The sequence below is a fragment of the Giraffa tippelskirchi genome, chromosome 10, assembly GCF_054371585.1.
Source record: "Giraffa tippelskirchi isolate mGirTip1 chromosome 10, T2T-mGirTip1v1.2.pri, whole genome shotgun sequence".
Lineage (NCBI taxonomy): Eukaryota > Metazoa > Chordata > Mammalia > Artiodactyla > Giraffidae > Giraffa > Giraffa tippelskirchi.
In genome coordinates, this window is record NC_137284.1 from 5,331,231 (window position 1) to 5,341,605 (window position 10,375).

Here is a 10,375-nt window from a genome sequence, read left to right on the forward strand (position 1 = left end):
ATTTTTAACAGTCATTGATCTTAATGTCATTACTTTTTTTTAAAGCTCCATTTTATTTCCAATTACTTGGCTGCATTCCAAAATGAATTTGAAAACCTCAGTAACGAAGAAAAGTCTGTTATAGAAGAAGAAATGCTGCTTGAAGTCAATAGGTAACTTTTCCTCTGTTGATCTGTTACGATAGCTTCCTTCTTCAAGGCGCCCACTTGGGATGCTTCCTTGCAAATAAGAGTATTTTAGGAGCTTCCTCATAACCCTTCATCTCTGGGTCTTGTAGGTTGCAAAAAAAAAAAACCACACCAGAACATTTGGTTCTGGCCCACATGTCTGAGTGTGTTAGGATCCTTCAGCTCTCAGCACACGGCACGTTAGGAGAGGGGTCTGTGCAGAGGGTCAGCATGTGGGGGTGGCGTTCCAAACCGTCATCCCCCCACAGACTCCGTTGCCTGTTCCCTGCCACCAGGGCCTGCGCCCTGCTGTCGCTTGTGCTCCTGGAGTGGGGCTCCATCAGATAATACGAGGAAATAACTGGACGTCTGTGTCCTCAGGCGCTCTCGAAGCAAGGCTGAGAAACCCCCAGATTCCACAGAGCTCTAGAGCACGGCGTGGTCACCCTCTCATCTCTTTAGTGGAGAGGCCCAAGTTACCCCTAGTCTCTGGGCTCTCCCATGAGATTCCGTGGTTCCAGGGACGGCTGGAGTCCCTGTGACACCCCTCCCTCGGCACAGAGCCTCCTCCTCGTGGGCCACAGAAGTGTGCACACTCCTCTCTCTGAGCTGCGGCCACCCTGGCGGCCCCTGAGCTTCTGTGGCAGAGAGCTTCCCTCTCTGGTTCCCGAACAGATGGAAAGGGGGCATGGAGGAGAGGCCCAGACAGAAAGGTGGTGCCAGGGGATCTAGTGGGTCAGAGTGAAGAGCAGCAGAAGCCCCGAAGCCCTCATTCCCGAGTGAGAGCTCATCTTCATTGTTGGAGGGGAATGTGGTTTCTCAGTGGCGGGAGGCACGGCACAGCCTAGAAATGGGACCTGGCCACACCTCCCCCCAGTCCGCTTCCGGGGGAGGAGGGACCGGGAGGGCAGCAGGTCCTCCAGGCCTGGGCTGTCCTCCTGTTGCTGGTGTGTGCTGGGGGCCGCCGGCGCCCACCCACATGCAGCGGGTTTCATTCCCCATGTGACCCCTGTTTCACCAGCGCGGCCGCCAGGGCCCCTGCGTGGGTCCTGTGTGTCGGCCCGTGTCCCTGGGACAGGCTGCGGGGGCCTCACCCCTGCGGGGCCGCCGGCTGGGGGCGGGGCCGGCCTGCCGAGGGCTCCTGCCGCTGTCGCTGGGGCGTGTCGTGCCCGCCGGGCAGGGCGTGACGTCCTGGGCCCCGTCTCATTGCGCGTCCTGCTTCTGTCATTACAGGTTTGCCCTCGCATCCCATTTCTTCTGGGGGCTCTGGTCCATCGTTCAGGCCAAGATTTCCTCCATTGAATTTGGGTACATGGTATGTGTTGCAGGTGGTTTTTCTCTTCTACTCCCAGGGAAAGATGCCTCCTTGTACACGAGCACCTGGCAGTAAATGGCTCTTCCTTCCAGAGGGTCGCCTCTTCCCCTCCGAGTACCTGCGCCAGGTGACCAGCACCTGCGCCAGGGACAGTGGGCTCCCCTGGCTGCGTAGTGGAAGCCACTGTCGTGGGCGCTGAGTCTGCCTCTGGAAGCTGCCCTCCCTCCCAGGGTCCGCAGCCCCCGCCTCCCCTGCTTCAGGGGAGTGCTGTGTGGTCCTGTGATTCCGATGACGGATGTAGAAATCCGGATCCTCAAGACCCCTCCCCGACCGCGGTCCCCCTGACACAAAGGACGCTGAGTGAAGCGGGGAGGGGGCCTGTACCTCCCACGCCTGAGTTTATTCATCTGTTACCACCCCATCCTCTGGCCTGCAGTGCCTGGCCTAAGAGCCAGAAGCTGGTGCTGAATGAATTAGACCCCTTTTTGCAGCAAGTTTGTACCATACTAGGCTGTCTTTTTATTCTAACCTGAGAACTGTCCTTGGCACAGACACTGTATTTAACCCTGCTCTGTAATGAGTGGTGGGGGGTGTCCCGGGGCAGGGGTGCACCCGAGTGCAGCGAGCACCTGGCTTTGGGACTTGCGGTGGGAAACGGCCGGTTCCTTTTGTCCTCCTCAGGCCACTGGGAGGATGGTTTCTGCTTCTGGGCAGAAGCTTTGGTAACGCACAGACGCTCGTAGACAGGAGAACATTCAGGTTTTTTAAAGTGGATTTGGAGTCATGACCAGGTGTTACTGTAAGACCCAGTGGACTTCAGAACAGGACCACCGAAGACAGAGGAAGGGGTCGCATCCTAGAACAGGCATCAGTTCACTCGCGGGACACAGAGGTCCTGTCTTCTTCAAGAGACGCAGGGCAGGGGCTTTCCTGGTGGCCCAGCGGTTAGGACTCCACGCTTCCCCCGCAGGGGACGTAGGTTCAGTCCCGGTCAGGGAACTAGGATCTCACATGCCTCACAGCAGGGCCAAAACGAAAGACATAGAGCAGAAACTGACAGAGCTGAAAGAACAGAGGGCGCCTTCACCTGGTAGGCTGCACACCTGGCGGTAGTGGGTGCAACCAGGGAGCCCTGCCGCAGGGAAGTCTGACGCCTGAACGTCACCCAGCCAGCTTGCCCTGATGGACGGCTGCGGGACACACATCCTTTTCAGAGAATGGGGAGCCTTCATCAGGATAGGCCATGGGCTGGGCTGTGAGAGAGCCCTCAGATTTGCTGCAGAGTAAGTTATCTGACCACAGTGCAATTTAATTGGAAATCACCAACTACCATAAAAATATCTGGAAAATTCTCAGTTATTTGGAAATTAAACTGTATACTTGTAAATAAACCCTGGGTCAAAGGAGAAATTAAAGGGACAATTAGAAAACGTTTTAACTGAATTATAATGGAACCATCATTTTTTTAGAAGGGGAAAAAGTGGAAGTGGTGATAGATTTTGTTTTCTTGGGCTGCAAAATCTCTGTGGATGGTGATTGCCCCCATAATTAAAAAAGACACTTGCTCCTTGGAAGGAAAGCTTTGACAAACCTAGACAGTGTGTTAAAAAGCAGAGACATCACATTGCTGACAAAGGTCCATGTAGTCAAAGCTGTAGTTTTTCCTGTAGTTGTGTACAGACGTGAGAGTTGGACCATAAAGAAAGCTGAGCACCGATGAATTGATGCATTTGAACTGTGGTGTTGGAGAAGACTCTTGAGAGTCCCTTGGACTGCAAGGCGATCAGACCAGTCCATCCTAAAGGAGATCAGTCCTGAATATTCATTGGAAGGTCTGATGCTGCAGGTGAAGCTCCAGTACTTTGGCCGCCTGATGTGAAGAGCTGACTCCTTGGGAAAGACCCTGATTCTGGAAGAGATTGAAAACAAAAGGAGGAGGCAGCAGAGGATGAGATGGTTGGACGGCATCACCGACTCCATGGACATGAATTTGAGCAAACTCTGGGAGATAGCGAAGGACAGGGAGGCCTGGCAGTGCTGCAGTCCATGGAGTTGCAAAGGACATGGCTTAGTGACTGAATAACAAGAGTGGAAACACAGCATCCTAGAATTTGGGATGCAGTTAAAACAATGTTTGAAATGTTTTGGTTTTGTAGCTTAAACATTTGTCCTGGCTAAGAAGAAAGTTCTCAAACTAGGAACATAAGCTTCTACCTTGAGAAGCTAGAAAGTGAAAAACCAGTTAAACCCAGAGTAAAGAGAAGTAGAATAAAGGTAAGAGCAGAAATCATTCAAATATAAAATACTAAAAATAGAGGAAAAAATCAATGATATCACAAAAGTATTTATAAATATCTGCCTATACTGAGCGAGAAAGGAGAAGGCAGAGAATGGCAAAACCAGGCGCAGAGAGAGGCCGTCATCACAAAGGCGGCGGATGCTCCAGTGGGGGAGTGAGAAGCACCCCGTCTGCAGGTCTGACGACTTGCTTGAAACGTGCCAGTTTCTTGGGAGATACAAATGGCCAAAACTGACATCATAAGTGGCCGTGTATTTATTAAATTAAACTGATAATCAAAAACCTGTAGGCTAAACTTCAGGCCCTGGTGAATATCATCAAGCATTTAAGGAAGAAATAACAACAGTCTCACAGAAACTTGTAGAAAATAAGGGGGGAGGGATCATTTCTCAGCTCATTTGACGAGGTTGGCGTGACCCTGACACCAGCACTGGACGTTTCAAGAAGACTGCGTGTCAGTGCCCTTCATGGACATCACACAAAAGCCGTTCCCACAATATCGGCAAAAGTAAATCCAGTATATATAACAGGATGATTATTTTATGACCAAGTGGCATTTATCCCTGAAATGCAAGACTAACATCGACATTTGAAAAACCCATTAGTGTAATTCACCATATTAACAGAATAAAGGAGGAAAATCACGCAGTCATCTCAGTGAATGCAGGAAGTGTTTGACAGAATTCAGTTATCTGGAACACCTGTTCACAACAGAAAGTCTCAGCAAACTAGGACGGAGAACTTCCTCAGCCATAAAGGGCTTTATGGGAGCCCACAGGGGGCTGTGATAATCGACTGTAAAGGACCAGACGTTCCTCCCACACATGCCCCAAGTGGAGAGCACGGCCAGGCTGTGTGTGCTGAGTTCTCCTCGCCAGTACAGGAAGGTGAGAAAAGAAAACTGCCTTTATTTTATAGGTGACATGACTGTGTACATAGAAAAATACAAAAGAATCAATAGAAAAGCTGTTTAAACCACTGACTTCATCAAAGTCATAGGACAGAAGGTCAGTATACAAAAGCCAACTGCATTCCGAAGTGCTGGAAACAATTTGTAAAAAAAAAAAAAAATAGTTTGGCGTAAAAAATGTGAAATACTTAAAATAACGTGCATGATCTATACACTGACAATTATAAATAGGGAGATACCACATGTATAGATTTAGAAGACTTAAAATGTTCATTCTCCCCAAACCAATCTATGCGTCTCCATGACCGCATCGAAACCCCACAGGCTTTTGATAGACATTGACAAGCTGATTCTCAAACTTACGTGAAAGTGCAAAGGCCCTGGAATAACTAAAACACCAAAATTATACAACAGAGTTGGAAGACGTGCTCCCTGATTTCACAGTTTACCAAGTACAGTAATTAAGACCAAGTGGTGTTGGTGTCAGTTCAGTTCAGTTGCTCAGTCGTGTCCGACTCTCTGCGACCCCATGAACCGCAGCACACCAGGTCTCCCTGTCCATCACCAACTCCCGGAGTCCACCTAAACCCACGTCCATTGAGTCGGTGATGTCATCCAGCCATCTCATCCTCTGTCGTCCCCTTCTCCTCCTGCCCCCAATCCTTCCCAGCATCAGGGTCTTTTCCAATGAGTCAACTCTTTGCGTGAGGTGGCCAAAGTATTGGAGTTTCAGCTTCAACATCAGACCTTCCAATGAACACCCAGGATTGATGCCTTTTAGGATGGATTGATTGGATCTCCTTGCAGTCCAAGGGACTCTCAAGAGTCTTCTCCAACACCACAGTTCAAAAGCATCAATTCTGCGGCGCTCAGCTTTCTTCACCGTCCAACTCTCACATCCATACATGACCACTGGAAAAACCATAGCCTTGACTAGACGGACTTTTGTTGGCAAAGTAATGTCTCTGCTTTTAAATATGCTATCTAGGTTGGTCATAACCTTCCTTCCAAGGAGTAAGCGTCTTTTAATTTCATGGCTGCAGTCACCATCAGCAGTGATTCTGGAGCCCAAAAAAGTAAAGTCTGACACTGTTTCCACTGTTTCCCCATCTATTTCCCATGGAGTGATGGGACCAGATGCCATGATCTTAGTTTTCTGAACGTTGAGCTTTAAGCCAACTTTTTCACTCTCCTCTTTCACCTTCATCAAGAGGCTCTTTAGTTCTTCTTCACTTTCTGCCATAAGGGTGGTGTCATCCGCATATCCGAGGTTATTGATATTTCTCCCAGCAATCCTGATTCCAGCTTGTGTTTCTTCCAGCCCAGAATTTCTCATGCTGTACTCTGCATATAAGTTAAATAAGCAGGATGACAATATACAGCCTTGACGTACTCCTTTTCCTATTTGGAACCAGTCTGTTGTTCCATGTCCAGTTCTAACTGTTGCTTCCTGACCTGCATACAGGTTTCTCAAGAGACAGGTCAGATGGTCTGGTATTCCCATCTCTTTCAGAATTTTCCACAGTTTATTGGGATCCACACAGTCAAAGGCTTTGGCATAGTCAATAAAGCAGAAATAGATGTTTTTCTGGAACTCTCTTGCTTTTTTGATGATCCAGTGGATATTGGCAATTTGATCTCTGGTTCCTCTGCCTTTTCTAAAACCAGCTTGAACATCTGGAAGTTCACGGTTCACATATTGCTGAAGCCTGGCTTGGAGAATTTTGAGCATTACTTTACTAGCATGTGAGATGAGTGCAATTGTGCGGTAGTTTGAGCATTCTTTGGCATTGCCTTTCTTTGGGATTGGAACGAAAACTGACCTTTTCCAGTCCTGTGGCCACTGCTGAGTTTTCCAAATTTGCTGGCATATTGAGTGCAGCACTTTCACAGCATCACCTTTGAGGATTTGAAATAGCTCAACTGGAATTCCATCACCTTCACTAGCCTTGCTCGTAGTGATGCTTTTTAAGGCCCACTTGACTTCACATTCCAGGATTTCTGGCTCTAGGTGAGTGATCACACCATCGTGATTATCTGGGTCGTGAAGATCTTTTTTGTACAGTTCTTCTGTGTATTCTTGCCACCTCTTCTTAATATCTTCTGCTTCTGTTAGGTCCATACCATTTCTGTCCTTTATCGAGCCTATCCTTGCATTAAATGTTCCCCTGATATCTCTAATTTTCTTGAAGAGATCTCTAGTCTTTCCCATTCTGTTGTTTTCCTCTAATTCTTTGCACTGATCGCTGAGGAAGGCTTTCTTATCTCTCCTTGCCATTCTCTGGAACTCTGCATTCAGATGGGAATATCTTTCCTTTTCTCCTTTGCTTTTCGCTTCTCTTCTCTTCCCAGCTATCTGTAAGGCCTCCTCAGACAGCCATTTTGCTTTTTTGCATTTCTTTTCCATGGGGATTTTCTTGATCCCTGTCTCCTGTACAATGTCACGAACCTCTGTCCATAGTTCATCAGGCACTCTGTCTATCAGGTCTGGTTCCTTAAATCTATTTGTCACTTCCACTGTATACTCATAAGGGATTTGATCTAGGTCATACCTGAATGATCTGGTGTTGGTGTAAAGACATACATAAATCAGATGGAATAGAATCGAGTTCCCAGAAATGGGCTCCTACACATACAGGCAACTGGTATTCCCCAAAAAGGCCAAGATAGTTCATTGCAGGAAGGGTTAGATTTTCCAAATATGACATGGAAACAACTGAATAAGCCATACGGAAAAAAGATAATGAACTTCGAACTTGTACCATACACAGAAATTGACTTGAAACAGATAATAGACCTAAATGGAAAAGCTGAAATGGAAGAAAAGCTTCATGACTGTGGCAAAGATTTTCTGCGGTTACATACGGCACTCACCATCAAAGAGAAAAGATACAATAGATTGGACTGAATCAAAATTGAAAACTTTTTGTTTTTTGAAAGACATCATTAAGAAAATGAAAAGCCTAGCTACAGATTTGGAGAAAAGACTGCAAATTTACATCTGACAATGACTTGTGTTTAGAATGTCTAAAAAACTCATAACTCAGCAAGAAACCAAACAACTTACTTAATGAAAGGACAGAAGATTTGAATACGACACAGAAGGTAAATGACCAGTAAGCATCTGTTCATCTGCTGCTATAGTCAGGAAAGAAATGCCAGTTAAAGCCCAGAGAGATGCCCTGCACACCCGAGTCAGTGGGTGGAAGTTAGACAGACAGTGCTGAATGTTGGCAAGAAGATGATGTCACATATACTGTGGGTGGGGCTGCAAGAGGGGGTGACCAGTGTGGAAAACAGTTGCCTCTTAAATAAAGTCAAATACACACTTAACCATACAGCCCAGCAGTCCCTCTTTGGTATTGATCCAAGAGAAATGAAAGCCTGTTTCCTGAATTCACATGCTCCGATAGCCCCAACCTGGAAGTGTGCTACGTGCCCAACATCAGACGAGTGTGTGACCACACTGCGTTGGAGCCGTGTCACAGAGAACTCCTCCGCGCCAAACGGATGAGCACTGCCCTCCCCGGCCGCGCAGAAGTGTCCCTGATCTAGAGGGGCCGGGTCGGGTGATTCCGTTCACGTGGAAGCATTCTGTTGCAGTCTGGAGGGCTTGACTGCGGAGGCCCCTGAGAACTCGGAGGGTGACGGCGGTGCTGGTGGTAGGCCGGCTGTGAGCTTTAGCCAACGCCGCATGTTTTAGATGAGTTAGTTTGTGTTGGTTTATAAATTCTCCCTCAGTGTTCAGTTTTTTTAAGGTGACAGCTTGACAGCTGGCATGGCAGACTTCTCAATTTGGAGTGGTCCTTCAGAAACTGTTCCCACACTGGTGGACTGATGGGGGGGACACAGCCAGGGGCGCGGGGGCTGGCCAGGGTTGCTCCCTCCCTCCCGGCATCCTTTTAGTTAAGTGCTGCAGTGATCCCAGCACACAGGTGGCACACACACCACCACCACCCCCGTCTTCCCCCTTGGTGCCACGCTTGCTGACGCCCAAGGGCCTTGGGCTTGGAAAGAGGAGCCTGTCAGCCTGTGTCTGTAGCGTTTGAGGTGGATGAGTTGGTGCACCGTGGCAGCACCGGGTCCATAGATGGACGTCCCATCTCCTGTCCAGGTCAGCAGGGCCAGGCCGGCGCAGCAGGCCGAGGCGAGGAGCTAGGCTGCCAGCAGGCAAGGACGTCCCGGGGGCAGCGCAGGATGGAGCAGCTCCACTCTGTGCTGGGGGCAGGCAGGACCCTCAGTGAGGCCACTCTTGCTTCTGTCTCCTAGGAGTACGCCCAAGCCAGGTTCGATGCCTATTTCGACCAGAAGAGGAAGCTCGGGGTGTGACCGTGGGAAGCCTTCCTGCCTGCACCCCTGGATGGCGTGGGGGCGGCTGAGCCCGTGGCCCCTCTGTGCTCCAATACTGTACCCGCGGCTGGAAGGCTCAGACATCTCGCCGCCAAACACAGATGTGTATGATACAAAAGACTGTATTAAAATTGAGTAACATTTATTTCTTATCTCGTTTACGACCTCACTAGGACTCTGACCTGAGATTGGGAAGCAGAATTATAGAACACTAGTGCAATAGTGCAATATCTCAGACCCCTCTCATCTAGAGAAGACATTTCTGTCGCAGTCGGACGTGGCGCCCAGCAGCGTCACTCCAGGTGCCTTTTGTGGTTAATGTTGATCTTGACACAATGTGAATGGCTGTGCTGGCGGGCAGCGCTGAGCGGGCTCTGTGACAGGCGTGCAGATGCTGCCCTCTCCCGAGGGGGCGGTGACACTGACCATGCTCCTTGGCTTGACCGCCCCTGACGGTGCCGGGGGGTGCGGGGGCTGGGAGGAACGTGGCTACCTGCTTCCTGTCGTCCGAACTTCCCCCTGCCGGTGAACTTCACCCCAACCGGATGTGCCCTGCCCCGTGCCCTCTAACAAAGTGCTTTATTAACCCCGGCTTTGGGGCGGGCGGCAGGCCATGGCCACAGAGGGCCACTTGGACACACCTGTCCCCCCCCTCCCGGCTCTCTGCCCCCCGCTCCCGTCCACCTGCTCAGCCTGGAGCTGGGGCTGCTCCGGCAGGGCCGGCCCCCTGCCCCCAGGCCTGGTCCTGCCCCGTGCCCTCAGAAGCCTCCTGCCGCCCCTGGTGCTGGGGCCTCGGTGTGCCCGCGCCTGCTGCCTGCTCGTGTGGTTATCACGCGGCCATCCCAGTGGGAGACCACAGCCCGTGTGTGGAGTCTGGGGGCGTGGATAGATACAGCTGTGAAGTCCATGTATATTAAATGTCCTTTGGGATAAACCCTTTCGTTTTTTACTCTGAACTCTTATTTGAATTGTTTTTCTGTGCATACATTCCTGCTACCACAAAGATTGTACTATACAAACAATAAAAAGTATAAAAGCCTATCTCCGCTGTCACCCTGGGATGTGTCCGGTCTCGGGGTGGTGGGGCGCGGCTGCTCCCGACGCGGCAGGATGGGTGGGACGGCGGGGTGGCTGGGAGGAGACCACCGCCCGTCCTTCTAGACGTCTGGAGTGTGGCCAGGAGGGGGCCTTGACACCCAAGCAGTAGAACCGGGCCCTCGATGCCGTGCCCTCTGTGCGAGGTCTTGGAACACAGCCCCCAACTCCTGCCTGTGCCCACGAGGCCCTCCACCCCAGCCCCATCTGCCTTAGGCCCCAGGGCTCTGCTGGGGGGC

General features: G+C 50.2%; 1 protein-coding gene across 6 annotated transcripts in view; it reads left to right on the forward strand.

Moving 5' to 3' along the window:
• CHKA (choline kinase alpha) overlaps positions 1–9,186 on the forward strand; it is a 58,673-nt gene extending 49,487 nt beyond the window's left edge. For all 6 annotated transcript variants that reach the window (XM_081531857.1, XM_081531858.1, XM_081531853.1 and 3 more), the window contains 3 exons: positions 46–152; positions 1,401–1,482; positions 8,961–9,186. In XM_081531857.1, coding sequence (XP_081387983.1) covers positions 46–152; positions 1,401–1,482; positions 8,961–9,020 — 249 coding nt within the window. In that variant the 3' untranslated portion in view covers positions 9,021–9,186. The remainder of the gene's footprint in view (positions 1–45; positions 153–1,400; positions 1,483–8,960) is intronic.
• Positions 9,187–10,375: the final 1,189 nt, after the last annotated feature.